The sequence below is a fragment of the Macaca fascicularis genome, chromosome 9, assembly GCF_037993035.2.
Source record: "Macaca fascicularis isolate 582-1 chromosome 9, T2T-MFA8v1.1".
Classification (NCBI taxonomy): domain Eukaryota; kingdom Metazoa; phylum Chordata; class Mammalia; order Primates; family Cercopithecidae; genus Macaca; species Macaca fascicularis.
The window spans coordinates 123,563,531-123,590,360 of NC_088383.1; the positions used below are offsets into that span (position 1 = coordinate 123,563,531).

The 26,830-nt window shown below is 45.3% G+C and overlaps 1 protein-coding gene and 1 long non-coding RNA gene across 39 annotated transcripts in view; one reads left to right on the forward strand and one right to left on the reverse strand.

The window, feature by feature from the left end:
* Positions 1–26,830, reverse strand: part of ABLIM1 (actin binding LIM protein 1) — a 389,359-nt gene that overhangs the window by 97,352 nt on the left and 265,177 nt on the right. For 27 of the 38 annotated variants that reach the window (XM_045362237.2, XM_065521449.1, XM_065521448.1 and 24 more), the window contains 2 exons: positions 20,463–20,589; positions 17,800–17,893 (listed from right to left, as the gene is read on the reverse strand). In XM_045362237.2, coding sequence (XP_045218172.1) covers positions 17,800–17,893; positions 20,463–20,589 — 221 coding nt within the window. Of the gene's footprint in view, positions 1–1,705; positions 1,973–17,799; positions 17,894–20,462; positions 20,590–26,830 lie in introns of those variants that run through there. The other 11 variants (XM_074002844.1, XM_074002843.1, XM_074002839.1 and 8 more) reach the window with 2 other exon arrangements.
* Positions 2,699–6,056, forward strand: LOC141407743 (uncharacterized). The gene is made up of 2 exons (XR_012418214.1): positions 2,699–2,950; positions 5,693–6,056. It is a non-coding gene; the product is annotated as an uncharacterized lncRNA (long non-coding RNA).

The window sequence follows — 26,830 nt, forward strand, 5'->3', positions numbered from 1 at the left end:
CTCCCTAGGACTCCAGCCTCCTCTCAGACCCCTTCCCTGTCATTGGCAGCAGTAGGCCCCAAGGTGGTTTCCCTCGAGCACTGGTTCCCAACCAGGGGCAGTTTTGCCCACAGGGAACATTTAACAGTGTCTGAAGACATTTCTGTTTCTCACAGCTGGGCAGTGAGTCACCTGGTGTGTAGAGATCAAGGATGCTACTAGATATCCCATAGACAGCCCCCTGCAACAAACTATAATCCCATCCAAAACGTCAATAATGCTGAGGTTGAGAACCCTGGTCTACGGGAGCCAAAATCATGACCACCCCTCCAGAAAGTCAGGTTGCAAGAACTGAGTGGTTCACTTTCTGTCCTTTTAGATGAGCTACTGTTTAGTTAAAGAGAAAAACCTGCAGACTTCTGTTGTCATGATATAATATTCCCTAGGCCTACAGGATAAGCCACTGATGCGAGTATTAGACTCACTGACACATGAAAATGCTTAGACAACCCCCTTGAAAACATTGGTCAAAACATTCATTCTAAGTGTTATAAGGGATGCTTGGCAAGGCCTCAGGCTTAGTCTTAAAAAGCCTTCTCAAAAGTAATTTATACCAATGAGCCGTGGCAAATTCACCTATTCTATAAGCACACAGTGACTCAACAAGCCTTTTGATCCATTTATAGAATGGCGACAATTATATTTTAATGAGTTATTTTCACTTACTTGTCAGAACCTGTTTTGGTAATCTAAATAACTTCACATCCTCTCAACATTCCTCATGAGGCTGTCTCAGGGAAAAAACAGGCTCAATATTCTTTTAAGTCACCAATCTCAGTTACGTGACAAATGAAGCTGCTACAGCCACCACACTCCTGCTGGGTTACGGCCAAACTCACGTTTTTGTTTTGTTTTTTTCTTTTCCAACATCATAAATCTATTTCTTTCACAGCAGAGATAACCTTCTTGTCCCATTTCTTCTTTCATGCTAGTATAGCACATTTTAAAACACTTTTCCCAAAGAACTCTTTACAGCATGATTTGATTAATAATTAGGTTTTTTAGGAAAACTATTTTCACTATAAAGGCCAGAATCTCTAGATTTCTTTTACTGAATATCAAAAATGGAAAGAGAGGCAATTATCAAGCTCTTTCAACCTAGAGCTTTAATAAAACACCCAAACGTTTTGCTTCCTTATTTTCATTCATTGGGAATTTCTTAAAGAAAAAAAAAATCTCATAAATGTACAGTAACAGCTAAATCTACTTATTCCCACGTGCCACTTCCACCACCAAATCCCCCAAACAGGACTCAAACGTAAATTTCACAGAGCTCTACAAACCACAGACAAAACAAAACAACCCCAAAGTCAGAAAACCACAGTCTCCTTTCAATCTTGCGGGTAGCAGCCTAAAAAAACATAAGCCTTGTTTAAAAGGTCAACGCACTACACTTCTCAGTGAAATAAATATCCAGCCTTTCCTGCTCTTCAGTCTAGTTCTGTATCGATGAACAAAAGCTCCTGTCGTTTCTTTTGTATCATCAGGAAAACAAAAAGTTTACATAAATGTATTTCAGGGCAATGAAAGTGACTTCTGTCGCCAGCATCCAACCACCACATTTGGAGGATCCGAGCGGCCTCCGACCTCACGAAGGAAGCCAGAAATCTCACATCTGCCTCGCAAAGCGAAGGACATAGGTCACCTTGTGCAATTCCCGCTTTACCTTAGGCCAGGGTTCCTTTTCTTCTAATTCTGTTCCTTGGCTGTGCTGAGCAGAGAACTCCTCCAGGCTTCAAGTTCAGAACACGGCCAAGAGGCTTTGTAGATGCCAGACCTCAGCCGGACAGACTGAGGCTCCCGCCCGCCTGGGTTACATACCAGGCTTCTCTCCGAAGCTCCGCTACGGCAACGTGCATCCCTCTAGAGACGCACTCCGGAAACCAGCGCCGTGTGCGGAGGGCAGGCACACTCTCTCACGCCTCCTCTCCTCGCTTTACTTACTAGTTCAGCACACCAGCAACCACAACGGGCCAGTCCATGTTCCCAAAAAAGGAGGGGAGTAGATTTACTTTCTTTCTTTTTTTAAATGCAGGTGGGAAAGTACCACTTCTTTGCATTCACTCGCTATTGTCTGCATGTGAAACCGACAGTGATTGTCCCTGAGGCAGAAGCTTGTACTGAAACCAGATTCCTAGGCTTTTAGAGTTTCTTTCTTGGATTTGAGGTGATGGAAAGGTGCCTAGCTGAGCACAGCCATCACACAGCCTGCAGCCTCCTCTCGCAAGTCACTGCTTTTGAGGTACATGTAAGGAACCCTTATGCAAAAGTATAACAAAACTGAGTTCAACTTTTTATTCCCCTTTGTTACTTCAGAATTTCCATATTACTCTGCAGTACTGTTTGAGACAAATATGGTTGAAAAAAGCCTCTGTTATCAAGCCTTCTTGATTCATATTTTTGGTATATTTTGTATTGTGTGTTTTTAATTGCAGCAGAAAATTACTGGCTACCTACTGTGTTGCAGGCATTTTACACACACTGCCTCGTTTTCAATGAAACCATCCCTGCAGAAATCTCAGGTGAGCCAGTGACTGAGGGGAAGCTGCAGGCTCTCTATGTATGTGAACAGAGAGGAGGAACTGGAAGTCTCTCCAGTGATGGCACAGCCCTTTTAATGTACTCTTTCTTAGGATGTTGGAAAGGTTTCTGTAACAACTCTTGTCTTTTTTTTTTTTTTTTTTTTTTTTGAGACAGGAACTCTGTCACCCATGCTAGAGTGCAGTGGCAAGATCATTGTGCAATCATGGCTCACTGCAACCTCCAAGTCCTGTGTTCAAGTGATTGTCCCACCTCAGCCTCCTGAGTAGCTAGGATTACAGGTGTGAGCCACCATGCCTGGCTATTTTTCTTTTATTTTTTTATTTTTATTTTTTGAGACAGTCTGGCTCTGTTGCCAGGCTGGAGTGCAGTGGCACGATCTCAGCTCACTGCAACCTCCGCCTCCCAGTGTGAAGCAATTCTCCTGCCTCAGCTTCCTGAGTAGCTGGGACTACAGGCACGCACCACCACAGCCGTCTAATTTTTGTATTTTTAGTAGAGACGGGGTTTCACCACATTGCCCAGGCTGGTCTCGAATTCCTCACCTCAAGTGATCCTCCCTCCTGAGCCTCCCAAAGTGCTGCAATTATAGGTGTGAGCCACCCTGCCCTGCCACACTTGTCATTTTTAACAAGACTAGGATGATTTAGGAAAATTTTCATGGAGATTATTTGCCCACAAAGATCAGGAAATAAAAACACCCTTTTATATAGACATGTGGAATCTCTCTAAGCTGGTTTGGAAGAAGTCCCAAACATTGCTGAGAAAATGTAAGGTTTTAGCAACAAAGTTGTGCTTCTAAAATGAAGAGGAAAATATTGGCTTATACATTATAATAATTACAGGGGTCTTATTAAATTTCTAGTGCATTTTTCTTCTGAGGAGTCAGAAACTTCCCTCAATGTGTCCTCACCACACCCTTATAGGGCCAGATCCTCAAAGTGGCATCTGTGGTCTTCCCTGTGCCAGAATCACCCAGGGCAGGGGTGCATGTTCACATGCAGATTCCCAGGCCTCCTGAATCAGAATGTCTGGGGTGAGGCCTGAGAATCCATACTTCATTATTTTTTAAAAGCATAAATAACTTCATTTTTATTGTGGTAAGAACACAACATGAGATGTGCCGTCTTAAATTTTTAAGTGCACAATACAGTATTATTAATGATAGGCACCGTGTTGTGCTGGGAATCCATACGTTAAACAAGATATACAGGTGATTCTTAGGCATACTGGTTTTAGAACCTCAGCCTTAGATGGTAAGACCATTCGGGGTTAAGGATGGCACCTTTTACCTCTGTAACTCCTGCACCTCACCTCATGTTTGAGACATTAGCATGCAATGTCTGTCAGAGGAGTGAAGGTGTCCCCCTTTACAAAGGTAAAAAGGGACACTTACCCAGGCTTCTAGTCACGTGGCCAGAAGTAATTTGAGCATTAGAATTAGGCTCACTACCCACGAGTCTTCATCTTTTTTTTTTTTTTTTTTTTTTTTTTTCTGAGACAGAGTCTCGTTCTGTTGCAAGGCTGGAGTGCAGTGGTGCAATACTGGCTCACTGCAACCTCTGCCTCCCAGGTTCATAGGATTCTCCTGCCTCAGCCTCCCAAGTAGCTGGGACTACAGGCACACGCCACCATGCCCAGCTAATTTCTATGTTGTTAGTAGAGATGGGGTTTCACCGTGGTGGCCAGGATGGTCTTGATCTCTTGACCTCACGATCGCCCGCCTCAACCTCCCAAAGTGCCAGGATTACAGGCGTGAGCTACCATGCCCGGCCTCTTCATCCTCTTTCTACTCTCCTGTATTTGGATGATCGGTTTCTCTTTCTGGATTTTATTTATTTAAGCATCTCTATATCTTCTGGGATGGGGTCAAAGAGTATGGGTCATCTTCAGATTTACTGTATCAATTCTTTCTGCTAACAACTCTTCTCTCCCTTCCACCTTACCTATCCAGGCCACATCAGGCTCCAAAATTCCAAATCCTATCCCTGTTTCCAAGATGCCTGCAACTTTGTGTTTTGCTATGGACCCATTAAAATAGTTTATGAAGTTTGCATTTGCAAGGCCACTCTGAAGTTTCCCTTTTCGGGAGGAATTTCTGTACCAGTTCATTTCCGCTGGGCTGGATGGGCACCAGCCCTAACTCCCTCCACCTGACTAGTTGGCAAACTACAAGCAAGTCCATCTGCTGGAGCTGGCACCATATCCTCCCCAAGGCGGGAAGCCACGAGGTCCAGGAAGCAATCACATTCAGGTGTGAAACAGACGAGGAGGCAGCCTGTCCATGGTGGCAGACTCCTCAGCGCAGCATCACTGCATCCAAAGGAACAAAATGCTCCCATTTTCCCTGGAGCACGTGCCATGTCCTAGGCCCTGGGGAAAGTTTCATCTCCTTAGCCTGGTAATACTGTGCCCAGAACAGAAATTATCCTGCTGACCTTTGGATGGTGCCATTTTTCAACATAGACCCCTCCAAGTTAAACACTCATGGAGAGGCCAACCAGGTGGAATCACAAGGACAAAATAGAGCCAAGGTAGCTTGAGATGCCATCTTCGGTGTGACTTATTAAGAACCCAAAAGCTAGAGAAGATTGCTGGAGGTAGTTGCAATGTCCAGCAGCGGCACAACCCAGATTCCAGGAGTCAGGCTGGCTAGGGTGTAGAGACCCACTTGTCTGTCTGTCTACCACCATCAGCTAGGTCGGCAGATACAAGTGGATTAGCAGGATCAGTCTTTCAAATGGAGAATGGGTCTGAGTGAGCCCAAAAAATTCTGTTTCCCTCATGATTAAGCTAAAATTAGTCTATAGTAGAAAATATTATTTAGAAATGTTTAAACTGGCCGGTGTGGTGGCTCATGCCTGTTATCCCAGCACTTTGGGAGGCTGAGGTGGGTGGATCATTTGAGCTCAGGAGTTCAAGACCAGCCTGACCAACATGGTGAAACCCCATCTCTGGTAAAAAATACAAAAATTAGCCAGGCATGGTAGTACGTGCCTGTAATCCCAGCTACTTGGGAGGCTGAAGCAGGAGAATTGCTTGAACCTGGGAGGCGGAAGTTGCAGTGAGCCAAGATAGTGCCACTGCACTCTAGCCTGGGTGATGGAGTGAGACTCTGTCTCAAAAAAATAAAATAAAACTTATAAGCTGACTACTGGTTTGAAATAGAAAAGGACATATTATTATAATCTTGCAATTAAATCAGACGGTACAATCAAATCACATGCTTAAAGTCAAAGAAACAAACAAAGCTGGAAAAAAGTGAACAAAGCCTTCAGTAACAATAGCAAACAAAGATAAATTTCTCACCTTGACTACCCATTCCTTAAGAACCAAAGTCGACTTCTTTCTAGTAATCACCAAAAATCTCTCTTGAACTCGGGACATTTACTGTGTGTGCCCATTACTTGGCTGTTTAATACTGTGGGTCCAAAATTATTGTGTTTTTGTTGTTGTTTGTTTTGAGATAGAGTCTTGCTCTGTCGCCCAGGCTGGAGTGCCGTGGAATGTGATCATAGCTCACTGCAGCACTGCAGCTTCCAACACCTGGGCTCTAGCAGTCCCCCTGCTGCAGCCCCCCAAATAGCTGGGACTATAGACCCGCACCACCATATCCAGCTAATTTTTTAAATTTTTAGTAGAAGTGAGGTCTTACTGTGTTGCCTAGGCTAGTCCTGAATTCTTGGTCTCAAGTGATCCTCCTGCCCTGGCCTCCCAAAGTGCTGGGATTACAAGTGTGAGCTACCACATCTGGCCCTGGATTACCTTTGTGCACTGAGAGACACCGCCAAAGATTAAACTCTTTTTCTGCTCCCCCAAGAGAAGGTCATGAAAATTAGCTTGGAATTATTGAAGATCACCTCTGTAGGGTAGGTGGGGCACCCTGGAATCAATCATTTAGAAGAAGGGGTACGATCACCCCTTTTATGTCTATAGTGGTAAAAGAAGAGGTAAGCAGAGCCCGGGATGGGAGCTGGGAGGGAAGAGCAGGAAGGGGAAGGGTGCTGCTCTGAGTCCCTGAGAAAGCAGACACAGGAGTCCTTCTGATGCCCTGATGTGCTGGGTTCTGGAGAGGAGAAAGGACTACTATGGGGACATCATTTTGGTGCCCAGAATAGTGGCCAGTCCAGGAACTCCATCCCTTACTGCACTTGGTGGTAACTTGTCCAGGCCGGCTGTGTCTCTCTGCTGTTGAATCCCAGCCATTTCTAAACTGCAATTCGCCCTCGGTCTCTGAAAAGGCTGCAGCGGCCCTGGGCACTTCTGATCCCTGAGGACAGGTGGGGGAGGGGGTTCCTGGGACACTCCAGGAGGTTTTCAGCGTGGATACTGCATGCCTTTTAAAGATGCATGCCTGCCGGGTGTGGTGGCTCAAGCCTGTAATCCCAGCACTTTGGGAGGCCGAGACGGGTGGATCACGAGGTCAGGAGATCGAGACAGTGAAATCATCCTGTCATCCTGGCTGACACAGTGAAACCCCGTCTCTACTAAAAAATACAAAAAACTAGCCGGGCAAGGTGGCGGGCGCCTGTAGTCCCAGCTACTCAGGAGGCTGAGGCAGGAGAATGGCGTGAACCCGGGAGGCGGAGCTTGCAGTGAGCCGAGATCTGGCCACTGCACTCCAGCCTGGGTGGCAGAGCGAGACTCCGTCTCAAAAAATAAAAAAAATAAAAAATAAATAAAATAAAAATAAAGATGCATGCCTTATCACTCTGAGAACAAGCCCTAAATCTTATGTTTTCTTTTGTGACCCACCCCTGCCACTGCCACCGCCCTGCCGCATGTAGGGCTCCTAGCACATGCTCAGTAATCCTGGTTGACTTCCTGGAAGAGTCTCACTTGACCTGCCGGGGCAGTTATTCCCCTGCTCACACATTTCAGCCATAAGCTAAACTCTCTGAAGTTAAGTAACGCTGAAAAAAAAAAAACCCAAAACATCCTTTTAACTCAAGATAAATAGAAATTATTTTCAAACTGTTATTTCCAAATAAGAAAGCCCTTCCATTTGTGCTGACAGGAAATGGGGTGATTTTTCCATAAATATTAAATCTTTACTGCATGGGAATGCAGTCTGCTGGTGCCCTGTCGCAACACATTTCCTCCTGTTGTGAAAGTAAGAGAAAGTGGCCAGCTTCGGGTGAATCAGATAGATTTTCCTCAAGTCATTCATTCATTCAATGTGCTCTGCCCTACTGGGTCAATTCCCAACCTGTTAGCCATGAAGGGGACAAAATACTAGCACCAGGTTTTTCTTCTCCAATAAAATGTTGCAAAACGAACTCACCACAAACCATACATTGGATTTCAATTGGAGTCTACTTTTCCAGCACTGGAGAGATTTTACATTCACTAAGCTACACTCTACAATCAAGGCCACGTCCTGTGCAGTGGCAACCTCTTGCCACACAAGAGAACAAAAATTTAGTCTCCCACAGAGGGAAAGAGCCCAGCATAGAATTTTTTTTTTTTTTCCTGAGGTGTTGTCTTGCTCTGTTGCCCAGGCTGGAGTGCAGTGGCATGATTTCGGCTCACCGCAGCCTCTGCCTCCTGGGTTCAAGCGATCCTCCTGCCTCAGGCTCCTAAGTAGCTGGGATTACAGGCTTGCGCCACCACGCCCAGTTAATTTCTGTATTTTTAGTAGAGATGGGGTTTCGCCATGTTGGCCAGGCTTGTCTCGAACTCCTGACCTCAGGTGATCTCCCATCTCAGCCTCCCAAAGTGCTGAGATTACAGGCATGAGCCACCGTGCCTGGCCAAGCCGAGCATAGAATCTTGCATTAAGACATTTATTGACTTGAATGCCCATTCTTGCATAGATAGCTAGACAGGTAGATGTGTGTATGTGAAATTGAGATATAAATCACATACCATACAATTCACCCCTTTAAAGTATATAGTTCAGTAATTTTTAGTATGCAGTTGATCCTTGAACAGCATGGGTTTGAACCACATGGTTCCCTTTCTTTTAACCACACGTGGATTGAAAATACAGCATTCAAGGGATGCAAAACCTCTTTACACTGAGGGTTGACTTTTTGTACAAGTGAGTTTCTCAGGACTGACTTTGGGACGTAAGTATGTGCAGATTTACCAGGGGGATGGTGGTCCTGGAACCAATCCCCTGCATATACTGAGGGATGACTATACTCGCTGAGTTGTGTAGCCGTCACCACTAGAATATTTCATTACTCCAAAAAGAAACCCCATATCCATTAGCAGTCACTCTTTATTTCCCCCTTCCCCCAGCCCCTGGCATTCTCTAACTTACTGCCTGTCTCTGTGGATTTGCCTGTTCCACACATTTCATACAAATGGAATTGGACAATATATGGTCTTTTGTGACTGTCTTTTCTTTTCTTTTCTTTTCTTTTTTTTTTTTTTTTTTTTTTTTTTTTGGAGACAGGGTCTCACTCTGTCACCCAGGCTAGAGTGCAATGGCATGATCTCGGCTCACTGCAACCTCCGCCTCCCGGGTTCAAGTGATTCTCCTGCCTCAGTTTCCCAAGTAGCTGTGATTACAGGGACCTGCCACCACATCCAGCTAATTTTTGTATTTTTAGTAGAGACGGGGTTTCACCAAGCTGGCCAGACTGGTCTCAAACTTCCAACCTCAGGTGATCTGCCCACCTTGGCCTCCCAAAGTGCTGGGATTACAGGCGTGAGCCACCATGCCTGACCCTGACTGTCTTCTTTCACTTAGCATAATGTTTTCAAGGTTCCTCCATGTTGTAGTATGTATCAGAACTTCATTCCTTTCTATGGCTGAATAATATTCCGTTTTCTGGATATACCACCTTTTGTTTAATTCATATTTAAAATGAAGTCATTTCTCCAGTTTATTGTCAAGTGATGGTCTGACAATAGAGAAGGTGACCAGTGTCTCAATATTGACCCTGTTTCACAGGGCCTTCCTGACTGTCCATTGATCTACAGAGTCCGAGACCAGAGCTCCATGAAGAAAATATGCTCTCGAACTCGAGACAGCATCGTCCATCCACAACATTCTCCAAGGGCAGAGCCAGATGGCCTGGTAGAGGCTACCGATGATTCAAGGGGGTCAGACTATGAGGCACAGAAACACAGCAGACTCTATGAGCAAAGTCACTGATTTTCAGTGACATTTCACACTGGTAAAAAGTAAACCAACCAAGCAGTACATGTTTACTGTCCTGAGAACAGGCATAAAAGGGCCACCTGAGGCAGGCCTTTGCCATCCACCAGGAATGGTAAGTTTTGGTCCTTCAGCAAGTTATGTCAGGAGGCAAACTGTTTTCTGTAATGATTATTTTCAGGTAGATAATAAAGTTCATGCTCTCTCTTGCTCTCCCCCTCTCTCTCTGTCTCTTTGTATATGTGTACATCCCTATCTTCTAAATTGAAAGAGACCTATTTTCCTTTTTTTATTTTATTGATACATAATATCTTACATATTTATGGGGTTCATATGAGTACTTTTTTTACATGTGTATAATATATAATGCTCAAGTCAGGGTATCTGGAGTATTATCACCCTCAGTATTTATCATCTCTATGTCTCCCAGCTACTTTGAAATATACAGTATATTGCTGGTTAACTGCAGTCACCCTAGTCTGCTACTGAACATTGAACTTCTTTCTTCTAACTGCATGTTTGTATCCATTCACCAACCTAAGAGATCTATTTTCTAATCATGGTTCTGTCACACCAATTAGCTCCAGAGTCTCGGGCACTCAGTAGCCTCATCTATAAATGAAGGTGACTGGTAACTAACTGCCCTGACCAGCTTGCAGTCATGAGAATTAACTGTTTATGAGATCACTTGCAGATGTTAAAAATATTATACAAAGTCAGGATACAGTGGTGGCTCACTGTCCACTGGGACGTAGACCATCTCAACCAATGTACTCAGATAACTTGATTTTTTTTTTCCCCTTCCATGATCCTCAAAAATATTCAGGTCTACAATTAATTAACTGGATGAAAGCAGAAATTCCTCTGAGCACAGTGAGAATGAGAAGAATGCAATTAGCCTTCAGCATGGACACAGGTTATTATTTGTTCCTTGCATGTGTATGATAGACACAGAACAAGAAAAGGGGAATCGGCATTTCAACCTCTCTTTTGCAAATTACATCTCTGATGGTGACAGAAAGATTAGATGTCATGCAAGCATCCTAGGATAACCTATGTTTTGCTCACTAGAGAACAGCTTAGCCCAGAACAAGACCTACTCACTGCTTATGATTACTGTGACATAACATACTTAAAATACCTATGCCAAAAAGAAGGAAGGGGACAAGGGCCTCCAATTTATAATGTGAATTCACCTCAGAAACATCATAAACATTTGTCCCTCAGCTTTGTGAAAAAGCAGTTTTTTAAATCAGTCCAAGAGCAAAACAAAACAGAGCCACCAGTTTTTAATTCCGCTGAGAGTCAAGGAAAAGGATTTGGCCGAAGCCCACTGTGATTCCATTTCCTTCACTCCAGGAGTTCAGCAGGAGGGGTCTAAAAGCGAGTCTAAATCCTGTCCTGCCGTCCACCAGTTCCAAGTTAACAGATAAGGACAGGGCAGGGCTGCCTCATTGGGCTGACTCGACAGGCATTCCAGGACCTAGAGGACTTCCCTCCGCTCCATCTGAGGCTCTCTTTCTTATATGGTGGGTGTACAGGCTGTCACAGACACCACTGCACTTTCCCAGAGAGCACAGGCGACACAGTAAATACCATGCGACACAAGGACAGGTGCCACCAGCCCGCCCGGAAAGACCAGATGAGCCCAGGCTCATTGATTTCTGGGTGCAGTGATGTGAGGAAAGGGAAATTGTGGGCCTCAGAGCCCCGCCCTCTCCCTCTGTGGTCAGAATGCACGTAAGACAACTTGCCTTTCAGGGAAGAGAACAAAAGAATACTCCCGTGCAGCCTGGCAGGTGCCTGCTCAGGGAAGTACCACTCTGCAGTGTGGGACAAGGGCTGAGCGCCTTTGTCCTGAGTGAACCAGTGCAGTGCTCCGTGCACACAGGCAGCCCCTGGGGGCATAGGAATTGCACAAGACAGATTGAGAGGCCAAGAGAAAGTCAAGCCCACCCTTTGTTAGTCTGTTGGTAAAACAGCCCAAGACTAGGGGAAGAATATGTGGGATACACCCTTTTCCTTTACCTTCCAGACTTCTGTTTTCAGTTTGACATTTGCTTTTTTTTCCCAAACACTTGTCAAGAATAAATACAACCTCTATCTAATCCAAAGAGGTATGGGGCGGGGCACGGTGGCTCACGCCTGTAATTCCAGCACTTTGGGAGGCCAAGGCGGGCAGATCACCTGAGGTCAGGAGTTCAAGAGCAGCCTGGCCAACGTGGCAAAACCCCATCTCTACTAAAAACACAAAAATTAACTGGGCATGGTGGCGTGTGCCTGTAATACCAGCTATTTAGGAGGCTGAGACAGGAGAATCGCTCGAACCCAGGAGGTGGGGGTTGCAGTGAGCTGAGATTACACCACTGCACTCCAGCCTGGGCAACAGAGCAAGACTCTGTCTCAAACCACCACCACCACAACAACAACAACGAGGTATGGGAAGTATTACGTAAGAGTGTGGTGTTCCAGAGAAGATTCCGTATCTTAAGAAAGCACCATCAAAAACAATCTACTTTTAGCTATGTGCCTAGAGATGGTTATACCTTTGTAAAGAGAGATCAAGAAACTCAGTTGCTGTCTTACTTAAATTTAGGGTTGGAGATATGAGACTAACCCCCTTATGAATTTTGGAGTCCTTACTTGATTGCACCCACCATGAGCTGCCTTCATTTTGAAACTAGCTGTTGCTATTGATAATAACAACCATTTTGTTGCTGTTTCTTGTCTTTATGAGGTTAGCAGGTAACCACCTGTACCCTGGAAAGGATGTCTGCTGGAGTGAGAGCTCTCCTAGGGCTATCTACCAAAGATGGGAAGAAATGCATTCCAAAGAGATGCCCCACTCCCCCATGACATTAGTGACCTAAGTCTGAAGTCTCTTGCAGCTTCCTGTTACCATTAGGCTGTTAGGCAGAAAGGAGGTGCGGGCAGGGGAAGGGGGAGGAGGAGGGGAGAAGGAAGGGGAGGAAGGCTGCTTCAGAGAAGTTCAGAGAAAAGATGGCGAGAGCAAACTCAAGTATCTCACGCTAATTTGCCCCTATACTTCTTAATTAGGAGGCAGGTTGTAAATATCTTCAGTCCTCTCCTAAATTTATAAGTTAATCAGCAGAAGCATTTGAAGATGTACCATTTATAGCAAGATCTCCCTAAAAAGAGAATCTTGCTGTCGAAAACAAAACTGAAAGCAAGTGATGAGAAATCAAGCTACAATTTGAGTGTAGGCTCTATGCTGAGTGCTACGTGCTGGTTTCCAGAAAAAAATAACCATTGGCTCTGTCTGATCCCTTACAGCCAAGACATGAGAATTCTAGAACTCAGATCTTTAGAGCTGAAGTGACTCCAGGAGGTCTAGCAGCCCAAGTCTTGGAATTACATGCACATTTTCAATTCTTGCACTTAAAGAAAAGAAAACTGAGGCTCAAAGAAGTGGCAATTCTTGCCCAAGGACCCCCAGCTGGTGAGTACAGATTCAGATTGGCTGCCACCCAGAGCCTTTTCACTGACCCGCTGGTGCTCAGGCTCACCTCCCCACCCCTTCAAGCTGATGTGATTTTCCGGGCTTACAAGAATTAAGGAATGACAGAGACAGAGAGAACTCGAGGGCTGCTGGAGGTTACATGCCAGTCCCTTTACCTGGGAAATGAAGACAGCCCCAAGAGGCTGAACAACCTGCCCCAAGTCACTCAGGAATGAGTGACACAGCCAGACCTGGAGCATCTCTTCTCTCTCATTGTCCAGTGACCTTTCTCTTTCTCAAAGGTCCCTCAGGTGTCTGATGGCATCTCTGGTGACACCACACTAGAGAGGCCTTTGGGTCCTCTTAGAACTCAGTGAGTGTTAAATTAAAACCACACAGGGTCTGCAGGCCTCGCTGGGATGATATTTGCGTGATTTCCCAGGCTTACTCGAGCGGGTTGAATGGTGACCTGATCGTCACCAAAAGAGACTCCCTATCAAATCCATGGAACCTGTGAATGCATATTTGGGAGAAGGGTCTTTGTAGATGTAACTAAGTGAAGGATCTTGAGATGGGGAGGTCATCTTGGATTATCTGGGTGGGCCCTGAATCCAATGACAAGTGCCTTTACAGGAAAGAGGCAGAGGGAACTGTAACAGAGAAAAGGAGACAACACAGAATAGGCGGCCGTGTGAAGACAAAGCCAGAGACTGGGAGGCTGCCACAAGCTAAGGAACATGCAGAGCCATCAGAAACTGGGAGAGGCGAGGAAAGGCCCGTCCCCAGAGCCTTCAGAGACAGCATGGCCCTGCCGCACCTTGCTTTCAGACGTCTCACCTCAAGAACCGAGAGAACTCAGTTTAAGAACTAACCTCAAGAACCTCAAGAGCTGTGTAAGCTTGTTGTTTTAAGCCACCGCTGCTGCAGCTGACACAGAAAACTAATACATTTGTAAAGGGATAAAATAAATTTATCTGTGGATAAAATAAATATAAAAAACCACAAAAACCCAAGGTTCACAGTATTTACAAAAATCCACCATCATAAAATTTCACCACCACCAAGACCCAAGCGTGAGAGGCCGAGGGAGGAGTGTGTGGAGACCGCCCTGCTTTGTGTTGGTAACCAAGCCAAACTGACTCACAAGCTGTCATACGTCAGCGTGATAACCCTGCAGGACATTTTTCTAGCTCACACGCCCATCTGAGGACTACATCTGCTGGATGGATTCTGAATCTGAGGCTGAACATGGTGCAAACTACTCCCAGACGTCTCAACTCTGAAAGCCCCAAATGGAAAGTCTCCAAGTCTTAAGCCTCACAAAACGGCCTTCACAGAAACCTGAAGCCAATTTGAGAAGAGGCCTCTGCAGCCACAGGGAAAGCCAGATGACTCAGGTCTTGAAGGAGAAAACAGAGGGAGCAGATGTTTCTTCCAAACGGCATGTTCTTGGATCTAGCTTTATTTTAGATTTTCTTCCCCACAGCTGTCGAGCTAAATCTGAAGGGTATCAACACACACACACACACACACACACACACACACACTCAGACACACACACACAGAGCCCTTTTCCCTCCCCAACATGTTTTGGGGGAACACAGCTCCACATGTGGATTAAGAAGACTGCAAACATGGCTGTCACAAATGTGGGGACCGCGTTCAGTGTTTTCTCGCCTCTCTTTGCACAGCTGGACATCTAGGAAATCATTCTGATGTTCTATTTATTTTATTATTTTTTTTTTATGAGGGCCAGGCTTGGATGCTCATGCCTGTAATCTCAGCACTTTGGGAGGCTGAGGTGAGAGGACTGCCTGAGACCAGGAGTTAGAGAGCACCCTGGACAACAGAATGAGACTCCCATTCTTTACAAAAAATAACAAAATTAGGTGGGTGTGATGGCGTGCACCTGTAGTCCCAGCTACTCAGGGAGCTGTGGCAGGAGGATAGCTTGAGCCTAGAAGTTCAAAGTTGCAGTGAGGTATGATTGTACCACTGCACTCCAGCCTGGGCAACAGAGCAAAATCCTGTCTCTTAAAAAAATAAAAAAAGAAAAGAAGATGACGACAACGAAGAAGGAAGAAGGAAGAAAGAAGAAAGAAGTTAGAAGGAAGAAAGGAGGAAGGAGGAGGGAGAAGTGAGAAGGGAGGAGGAGGGAAGAGGAGAGAGGAGGAGGAGAAGAAGAAGGAGGAGGAGGAAGGAGGAAGGAGGAGGAAGAAGAAGAAAGAAGAAAAAGAAGAAAGAAGAAGAAGAAAGAAGGAAGAGGAGGAGAAGGAAATTTCCAAGTTGCTCCCAACTCAACAGGTTTATTTCAGTCCTCCACAAGAGATCAAACTCAGGAACCCCATGGGAAATGGTGTCAGGCCCCAGTCAGGGCACTTCTGAGAAGAGCTCTCTGGGGAGGGATGAGGGATGGACTCAGGGCCAGGAGGGGAGGCACCAACCACTGCATCGTGCTCTGAGCACTGTGATGGGACTGCTCGGACTCCAAGCTCCCCTTCAGGTGGGTCCCATCCATCTTCTCCAACAGCCTTCCTGGGAATATGCTTCTTTCTCCCTGGTCAAGACACTAGTTTTGAAGTGTCCTTGGGTCAATAATTAAAGCTTCATTGGAAAGGCTATGAAAGAACTCTTTCCACCCTTCCTGTGTGTGCAGAGGGTGGGGGCCCATTTCTCAGGCTCCACTCCAGCCAGCGCCACCATCGTTTTGTGCCCAGAGTTCTGTAGTAGCCTCCTAGCTGTTCTGTCTCCACCTCAACTCCCTTCCCAGTCATTTAAAAAAAACATCTGAGCTGAAATGCACGTACCATAAAATTAACCATTTTAAAGTGAACAATTCAGTGGCACTTAGTACATTCATTCACAATGCTATGCAACCACCTCCTCTATCTAATTCCAAAATATTTTTATCACCCCAAAAGGAAATCCTGTATCCGTAAAGCAGTAATTTCCTATTTCCCCTTCCCCCAGCCCTTGGCAACTACCAATCTGCTTTCTATCTGTATGGATTTACCTATTCTAGATATTTTATGTAAACGGCATCATATAATATGTGGCCTTTTGTGGCTGGTTTCTTTGACTTAGTGTGTTCTAAAGGCTCATCCTGTGGTAGGCATCACTGCTGCAAGGCTGGATGATATTCCACTAGACGGATACACCACATGTTGTTATCCATTCACCTGCTGATGGACTTTGGGTTGTTTCTACCTTTCTGCTGATGTGAATAGTGCTGCTGTGAACATGTGTGTACATAGATTTGAGAACTCTCATATGTTCTTTACACAACAACCTGGTCTAATCACATGACACTCCAGCTACAAGCAGTTCAATGGCTTCCCACCGCTTTTAGGGTAACACCCAAACTCCAGAATGTCACTCTTGGGACCCTGCCCACTTCTCCAGCATCATCTGTCACATCGTGCTCCTGCCCAGCTGACGTTTCTTATGTATGCTGTGCTTTTCCTCACCTCTGCGCCCCTGCAAGTGCTGCTCCCTCTTCCCAGAACCCTCTTCCTTGAGCTAAGAGGCAACTGCATTTGACCACAATCACACCTTTCTCTCCCAAGTGCAATCAGCTGCCCAGGTCCCAGCACACAGCCAATGCTGGCCCCTCTGTGCTTTGTGGAAAGGGCTTACAGTGGGATTTAGGGGGCCACGCTGAACCTTTGCTGTGAAACCCACAGAAGAGACAGTGCAGCCCAGAAACACCCTGGTGGGGGTGCCTTGGATCTGTGTCTGTGTCTCTGAAACGTGACCTGCTGGGAAGGTGGAACATGGCTCTGCGGATTCAGCAGCCTGGTGCCTGACTAAGCACGGTGACAAGCTGCAGAACCTGTAGTCATCCCCCTAGTTGTGAGGCTTCCTGATCCACCTCTGCTTGGGTCATACTCTCCACCCTGGCAGGTGGGCCACGGGTGAGGCAGTCTTACTTTCTCCTTGGACCTGGCTGACACCCCACAGGCCTGGGAGAAGTAGGGTAGCAACTCCTTCTGAACTCTGGCCCCAGAATTCTGTGTCTCACCCCAGAGGAACTGGCTCAGCCCAGAGGCAGAAGCCTGTGTGGCAGCTGCTGAGAAAGCAGGAAGAAAGCTCCCCAGCTGGAGGCGGTGGCACCTGAACTTGACAGGCTTCAGCTCAGCCCTGGCTACAGGGTGCTCTGGGTCACACAGGATGTGGTTTTTGAAGGCTGGGGAAGCCAATGCCTCTACCTTTCCCCCACCCTTCCTTTCTTAGCTTCCATTCTGAGCCTCTGCTCCCTGAATCTGCACACGCCCAGAAATGCACGCATACACAGATGCACACACGCACACACGGATGTATACACACGATTTCGCATCCTCTTCATTTACTCTTGTCTAACTTCTAAAAATGAAAATGGTCTAATATAGCCTCTCCTACATAACTCCCACCAGAACCTTTATCATTCTTTTTTTTTTTCCTTTGCAAATTCTCCATCATTCTAATTTCCACATGAGCCTTTGAGGAGAGTGCAGCACCGTAATTCCCAAAGACAGTCACCTGCGACTATTTTCTTTCTCCACAGGTAAAAAAAAAATGGAGGAGGCGGGAAAGGGTCCCCGTCTTGTGTGTTTCTGAGGGCCGCTGAGGAAGATGGCGGTCGCTGTGAGGGAGCCGGTCTGCCACTTACCTCCAGGACTTTCCCTGTGATAAACTGGTGACATGCCTCACATTTCACCCCAAAGAGTCCCTGGTAGTCCTTTTCACAGTACGGGGCACCATCCCTGCAAGACAAAAGCGTGTTCAGCTCCTGAGGAGGTGGCCAGGGGCCGGAGAAGACACCAAAACCACATTTCTCCAAGGTCTTTCCACAGAAGGGCAGGACGTATTTTCTCCCACCCAGCGTTCACATGCCTGGTAATCCAGTCAGACCTGGCCAGACATGATCAAAACCACAAGCGAAATGATCCAGAGAGTGCTCTGGCTCTCGGTGCCACACAGGCGAAACGGCCATGTTGTCATATGATCACCCTTGCTGATTTTGTACTGTCTCAGAGCTAACGAGCAGAAAGCCTGGCAGCATTCTCTCTCCACAGGCCCCCTGGGCGTGGAGGAGCACTGAGCCCATTGAGCCCACATAACAATAATTAATAAACCAGAGAACGAATGGTATTAATGAACCTGAAGAAGATACTGGCAAATCAATAGGCAATATCACACCTGAAGGCAAAACACTAGAGACAATTTCATTAAAACCACAATAAAGGCAAAGCTAAAAAATAGTTAATGTATATAATACGTATATTTAATAATATGACACTGAGGTCAGGCACAGTGGCTTACACCTGTAGTCCCAGCACTTTGGGAGGCCAAGGTGGGTGGATCAGCTGAGGTCAGGAGTTTGAGACCAGTCTGGCCAACACGGGAAGCCCTGTTTCTACTAAAGAAAATACAAAAATTAGCCAGGTGTGGTGGCGTACAGCTGTAAGTCCCAGCTACTCAGGAGACTGAGGCAGGAGAATTACTTGAACCCAGGAGGCGGAGGTTGCAGTGAGCCAAGATCGCGCCATTGCAATCCAGCCTGGGTGACAGCATGAGACCCAATCTCCAAAACAAAAAGAAAAAGAAAAAGAGAAAAAGAACACTGAGCCCATCAGATGTGGGTTCAGCGTTCATGCCCCCACCACAAGGGGCCCACATGCCAGACTACAGCCTCTGAACAGCCTCCAGACACCACCTTCTCAGCTCTCAGGAGGCCTCCGGGGCCCATGGCTGCCTCCTCCAGCTGAGGCAACCTCCTCCATTTACCTTGGAGCACAGGAAAAGTATTATATCCTGTGTGTGATTGCATGGTAAAGCTATAGAGTGCCACTCTAGACTGTCAAGTTACCCACCACTGCGCAGTTTGCAATGTTCCATTAGAAGCCAGGCACCTGTCTTCTTACTTTGTCCATCATGGTCACCTGAAGAGCTTCTTGCCTTTTCTTTTTTCTTTTTTTTTTTTAGACAGAGTCTGGCTCTGTCGCCAGGCTGGAGTGCAGTGGCGCGATCTCAGCTCACTGTAACCTCTGCTTCCCGGGTTCAAGCAATTCTCCTGTCTCAGCCTCCCAAGTAGCTGGGGTTGTAGGTGCCCAATACCACACCTGGCTCCTTTTTTGTATTTTTAGTAGAGACGGGTTTCACCATATTGGCCAGGCTGGTCTTGAACTCTCAACCTCAGGTGATCCACCCACCTCGGACTCCCAAAGGGCTGGGATTACAGGCATGAGCCACCGCACCTGGCCTTCTTGCCCTTTCAATGCAGATGTTTCAGCTTTACCCTGGGTCTGTAGAATCAGATTTCTAGTGGGTGGGGCCAAAGAAACCTTTTGTTTGTTTCATTATATTTTTAAACTACATTCATTAATATTTTTGAATAGGTGATTTCATGTGGTTGGGGAAATGAATGAATGAATGAAGGAATGTATTTGTTTATTTTTTGAGACAGGGTCTCACTCAGCTGCCCTGGCTGGGGTGCAGTGGTGCGATAATAGTTCACTGTAGCCTTGATCTCCTGGGCTCAAGCGATCTTCCCACCTCAGACTCCCAAGTAGCTGGGACTACAGGCATGTGCCACTATGCCTGGCTTGCTTATTTATTTATTTATTTATTTATTTATTTATTTATTTATTTATTTATATTAGTAAAGATGAGGTCGCGCTATGTTGCTCAGCCTGGTCTCGAACTCCTGAGCTCAAGTGATCCTCCCACCTTGGCCTCTCAAGTATTGAGATTACAAGTGTGAGCCACTGCGCCCAGCAGAAAAGTTTTTTTTGAGGCATAAAAAGGTATACAGTGGAAAATTTCCCCTCATTGCCAGGCTACATTTGCTTTTTTAAAAAACCCTCACCTCCTTAACTGTAGCTATTATCCACTGTTATTGAACATGAGCCCATTTCCTGGCAGGCTGTTTTGTGCACAGTCCTAAAGGGCTGACAACTTAGGCTTTGCGTGTTTTTGGGGGGCGTCTATAAATGTACTCCAGCCCTGGAAGGAGGACAAAGGCTTACTAGTTCCTCATAGGAGAATGAATAGCAACAGGGAAATTATTAAATGTTTAATTGGTGATGACATACAGTATAACACTGTCATTGTTAAATCCGGCAATGATTAACATTTCATTAGGTTTACAGTAGCCAAAGCAGAAGAATACAATTCTTTTCAAAAGTTTTATAGCAACAAGTTCATTCTGACGGCAGGATGTGAACAATTTCAGCACCTTTGACAGCATGGGGCCCCTGAGACCAGAACCTGCAGAAGAACCACAACGCCTGGTGCCCACTGAAAGGAACGCGTGCCCGCACCCAGCCTTACTTGCTGATGTACTCCCCGGTGAGGACCTTCCCGCAGGACTTGCATTTAAAGCACCCCAAGTGCCACTGCTTATCCAGCGCCAGCAGTGCCTGCCCATTCTTGATATCTCTTCCACAGCCGGCACAATCTGAAAAAGAGCAGCCGCCAGTGGTTACTACACATTTCCTTTGCTAAATCCAAGCAGGCAGCCCAATTTCAACCCCACTGTGTGCCCATCATGCACTCAATCAATATTTACTCAAGCACCATCTCAGGTCAGTTTCTTTCCCTGCACAAAATCTTTCTCGGTGAAGTCTCGCAGGCTGTGTCCTCGGAAGGACAGAGCATGGAAGCTTCACGAACGTCCGTGGATCTAAGAGGATGGGTGTCCTTCACCCATCTGCTTACTTGGGGTTTTTTTATGCACCGTCTGAGCTACAGATCACACAGAGAATATTTAATTATAGTGTCTTGGCTGTGATTTTAAGAAAGTACTCATAGGCATTTATTAATTGAGGCACTGTGAACAACTCAGCACTTTATGCTGATGCCTCGCCTAACACTATATACGTGATTACTCCTGGAAGGCTGCCCGTAAATCTCATTTTTGTAAATGGGACCCTACTTCCTTATCAACCCAAACTAGCCTTTCAAAGATTTGTGATCATCAGTTAAATGGCTCTTAATTCCTTAGCTTTCAATTCTCCTTGGCGGGCTCCTGGAAGGATAATAAAAGAGAAATTATTTCTTCATAGTAAAGAGTGTGGGCCTGGAATAAGACATCCAAGTCCTGAACCCCAGCTAACTCCTTGTTGGCTAGCTCTGTGATCAAGGCAAGTTACATCCTTTTGAAGCCTGGGTTTCTTCTTAGGGAAGTGGGAATGTTGTCAGCACCTGGTCTCAGGCCTCTGATGAGGATTCAGGGCATTTAATAGATTTAGCAGTAGATGGCACATTGGAAGTGACCAGAAACATTTGCTATTATTAAAATTGCCATAATTAATCTGATTATTGACTGCTTCATTCTGTTAGGGAAGTTGGGTATTTAAAAGAACCCAGAAGACTATAAAGTGGTGCAACCTTTCTGGAAAGCAACTTCAACATCTACAGACATTTTCCAAATCAATGTACCTGAGAGAATGAAAGCAAGCACGTGTCAGGTTGGCCACGGTGCTCCCAACTGATCACACGGAACACACACAGAATAAAGCCATGTCCTGGCAAGGCCACTTAGTGGCCGAGTTTGGACCAAGACAGAGACGAGGCCACTTGGTAACCCAAAGTGATGAAACAGCCCCCTCTTCTGACCACATCCATGACTGCCACTGCTTTCCTAATGATGCTTCTAGCCCAACTTTAATTATTTGACCATCCAGAAAAACCTAAGAGACCCAATCACTGACCTGGCCCTGCTTCTTGACAACGCTTAACCTAGAACTGCTTCTGCTCCTTTGAATCTTCTTTAAAATTACCTAGCACATGGGCTGGGTGCGGTGTCACAAGCCTACAGTCCCAGAACTTTGGGAGGCCGAGGTGGATGGATCACCTGAGGTCAGGAGTTCAAGATCAGCCTAACGTAACATGGTGAAACCTTGTCTCTACTAAATACAAAAAATTAGCCGGGCGTGGTGGCGGACGCCTGTAATCCCAGCTACTCAGGAGGCTGAGGCAGAATTGCTTGAACCTGGGAGGCAGAGGTTGCAGTGAGCTGAGATCATGCCATTGCACTCCAGGCTGGGCAACAAGAAAGAAGCTCCATTTCAATAAATAAAGAAATAAAATAAAATAAAATAAAATAACCCAGCACAAGCCCAAATGCTGTGAAAACTCCTCCAAACTGCACCCAGAGTGGGCTCACGATTCCTCTGGCTTCCCTATTGCTGCAGCTAGTTAAATAAATCTGACCCGCTCTTTTTTTTTTTTTTTTTTTTTTTTTGATGACGTGTATTTTTGGTGATCTTGATCAGTGGGTGTTCACGTAACCTTGAGATCCAGTAATTATTTTAGGTCTAAGATTTTATTCTACAAATATATTTGCAAAAGCATGTATGTGCATGCATATATTCCCTACAGCATTTCCCTAACGACAAAAACTGGGAATAGGTGATATGGACATCAGCGAAGGGCCAGTTAAATAAATTATAGTATAGTTGATAATGGAATACTATATGCTGCTCAAAAGAACGAGGCAGATTTGTGCTCTGGCATGGAAAGATGTTCAAAATAGATCAAGTAAAAAAAGCAGGCCATAGAACAGTAAGCATAGCATAAGCCCATTCATAAAAAAGTAGTAAAGAAAATGGTGTGTGTGTCCTAGTCCCAGAATAGAACATTTCTGGGGGAAAACATTAAAAATTCTGAAGAAACTTCCCTCTCTGGAGGAGGACTTTACTGTTTAACTTCACATCCTCTGTGTTGTTTGAATTTTTAAACCATGATAATGTAAAAAATTTGACTATTTATAACATTTAAAAATATAAGTTCTGAATACTGCAAATTAGAATTTCTTAATGTATAGCTCATTATCTAATACACATATGAGTACATATTAGAAGGTCATGCACAAATGAGTGTATGTTAGATGATCACAAAAGATTAAGCATTTTTTAAAAGCTGGGGTTTATAATAATTCCAACACCTGACCAAAATTTTTATAAAAGGAATTTCACATCTGGTAGTTTACTATAAAGATAAAAATGGAAGGCCATGATATTTGTTTAAAAATATAATTTTTAAAGTTTAGGAGCACAGTATGGATATAAGAAAATTGATAGTTTTTTTAAAAAAGACTATTTTTAGAGCAGGTGTAGGTTCACAGCAAAATTGAGCAGAAGGTACAGAGATTTCCGATACAACCCCAGTCCCTACCCGCGACAGCCTCCCCAGTTAGCAACATCCCCCACCAGAGTGGAACCGTTGTTACAATTAATGAACCGACATTGACACATCATGATAGCCCAGAGTCCACAGTTTACATTAGGGTTCAGTCTTGATGTTGGACATTCTGAGTTTGGACAAAGATATAATGACATGTACCCGCTATTACAGTATCATACACAGTAGTGTCACTACCCTAAAAACTCTCTGTACCCCGCCTTTTCATCCCTCCCTCCTCCTAACTCCTGAAAACCACTGATCATTTCACCGTCTACATAGTTTTGCCTTTTACAGGATGAAATGGACAGTTTTTTAATTCAAGTCTAACTGAAATTTTTCTTTATTCTTCTAATTACATAATTCCCACTAGGTGGCAGCAAAGATTTAAATAATAAGGAAGCTGCTGTTCAATAGAATTTTTGAAGGCGAAAATCAACTTTCAGAGATGGCTTTTCATTTTTACAAATGACATTGGACGGGCACAAGGAGGTTGACAGAATTGTTTGCAGTCTCCCTGCTGCACCACCAGTGAGGTCCAGGGAGGTGGATGGTGTGGGGAAGGTAGGGCGGCATGGGCTTTGGTGTCAGGAAGACTTGAGCAAGTTACTCTCTCCAAACCCTCATTTCTTCATCTGTAAAATGCTGACAACAGCCATTGCCTAGGCTGCTATAAGGAAGAAAAGAGATCATGCACTGTAAAGTGTTTTGCATGATACAATGCTTGATACATATGAGCCTCTCAATAGACTCCCGTTTTCCTTGGTTGGGGGCAGAGTTAGGTCTTGGGCTCTTTACAAGCACCTCAGTGACCAGATATCCCAGAGCTGTGAAAGAAGCAAACACACAACTTGAAAATAAAAACCATTGTTAGGGGATAGAAAGTCTTGAGGGCTTGGCCTGCAGCCAATCAGAGGCTGAAGCGGAGTTACACCCTATACAAATGAAGGATTGGCCCACAGCCAATCAGAGGCTGAAGTGGAAGCTTGACCTGCAACTAATCAGAGGCTGAAGTGAAGGACTGGCCCATGACCAATCAGAGACTGAAGTTTTCCTTTTGGTTTAATTCTAAGAAGTCAGCCGCGGGTTCACCTTAGGCTCCCAGTCTCTAGACTCAGTTTTCCTGCCTCGCCACTATGATCATTCTGCACTGAGGGCTTTCTAGAATCAGGTACCATGGTGAGGGCTTTGTAAACATGGTACCATTTAGTCTTCACAATAATTCTAGTTAAAGTGCCTTACAGACCGGAAGCCCTCTGACTTCACAGGTGGTGTCTATGCCACTCAGATCTTCTGTGCCCTGCATGGTGCCTCATGGGGGACAGCCACACTACATGTTTCATAGAAAAATATTCACTGAATGCTTAAAGCCAGCCAGCTGGTAAGGTTGGGCTGGAAGTAAAGGCTAGGGTTAAGCCTCCTTCCTGCCAAACCTTAAGATACAAATGAAGCAAATCAACAAAGAGCATCACCTAGAAAAGAGAATACCAGCCCACGTCAGAATCCTGACCCGAAGTATTCTGGTGTATTTCATAGAGCCTACCCACTCCTGTCTGGACAAAGCCATGGTCTTCACTCCAGCCTGACATTGTGCTGGAGAGAGTGGAAAAGATGCAGAGACAAAAGGTTCGTGCTAGATTGCTCACTCCTTCCACGCTCACTCCAACTAAGCTCTTTCATAAAGAACAAAATGTCCTACTCTCTATCTTCATGTTTTTCAGCTGTTGAGAAAATTGTTTCCACATCACTGAAGCAGCTGCCGATAAATATAGAAAGCTGGTGATTGGCACTGGAATTATTGCCAACGTCAGAAATAGGTGAATATGCAGTGGCATCGAGGAAATAAAACCCATGAGCAACTCTCCAGTGTCCTACTCAGGAAAAATAATGACCTAATGTGGGGGAAAAAAAAAAAAAAAAGAGAGAGAGAGAAAGCCTGACCTTAAAGATTTGACCCTGAGCCCTTCACCCTTGGCATCAAAAGCCAGAAAAAAGCAGGTATTTGGCTACTCACATCCAGGTTAAATTAACATCCATCTACATAGCCGCTTCCAAATTGGTATCATTTTGTTCAAAGGCAATTAATATCCTTGACAATAGGGATCTTGCCTGTCACTCTTAATATATTTATTTGTTTGTTTGTTTATATATTTTAGCATAGGGCTATGGACACCTGGGCTGCAAAAGTTAAGTGGAAGAAGGGGACATGTTGCTTTCAGGAAAAAAGAAAAGAGATCATGCACTGTAAAGTGTTTTGCATAATACAATGCTTGGTACATGGGAGCCACTCAATAGACTCCCTTTTTCCTTGGTTGGGAGCAGAGTTAGGTCTTGGGCTCTTTACAAGCACCTCAGTGCCCAGACATCCCAGAGCTGTGAAAGAAGCAAACACACAACTTGAAAATAAAGACCATTGTTAGGGGATAGAAAGTTAAGAGAGAAGTCATCTCCTGGGCAGCACTTAAGCTTCTCTCAGCCTGGGCACCTATGTTCTCCTTGAGAACTATTTCTGCCTTCCTGGAATTTCCCATTTGAGATGAATAAGGGCCCCAAAGATGTCTTACTCTGTGAAGATGCCTCTCTGGAAAAGAAGGCTGAGGGCATGGGGCTAGCTATAAAAAAAGAGAACCGGCCGGGCGCGGTGGCTCAAGCCTGTAATCCCAGCACTTTGGGAGGCCGAGACGGGCAGATCACGAGGTCAGGAAATCGAGACCATCCTGGCTAACACGGTGAAACCCCGTCTCTACTAAAAAATACAAAAAAAAAAAAAAAAAAAAAAACTAGCCGGGCGAGGTGGCGGGCGCCTGTAGTCCCAGCTACTCGGGAGGCTGAGGCAGGAGAATGGCGTAAACCCGGGAGGCGGAGCTTGCAGTGAGCTGAGATCCGGCCACTGTACTCCAGCCTGGGCGACAGAGCGAGACTCCATCTCAAAAAAAAAAAAAAAAAAAAAAAAAGAGAACCATGGGCTAGCTAAATTCCCAGCCACCGCTACCTTCCCAGGCCTGCGTGCTTTGAAAGTGCAGTCATTTATAAATGTAGTAATTGCCATTCAGAACAACTACCTAGCCAGGATCAAAGTTTCCAGAATACAGAATGGGACTTTTCCAAGTGTCTTGGAATGTTTGGCTAAAACCTCCAAGCTGAGAACGTTGGGGGAGAAGTATCCCCATCTTCCAAAGAAGGGTGCTAGGAATATCCTTGCAGGACTTATCAAAAGATGGTAGACTCTACCTGATGACTATCAACCCTATGGCCTACCCAACTCTAAAATCAGACATTGGAAAATGGAGAGCTGAGGGTCAGCAGGGAGCTCTTCACACAGCAGGAGAGTGGTGTTCCCCTCTGCTCTGCTGCAAGGATTAGAGGATCCTGCTAGAAGGAGCAACAGCCTCCCCACTTTCTGCCTAGATACTTACTGAGTGGGTAAACTCAGGCCCTACCGCTGCTGTGCCAGCCAAGAGGAGCTTTTGATGTATCCTGGAGCTTGAAAGCATTCATGGACAAAAGTCTGGAGC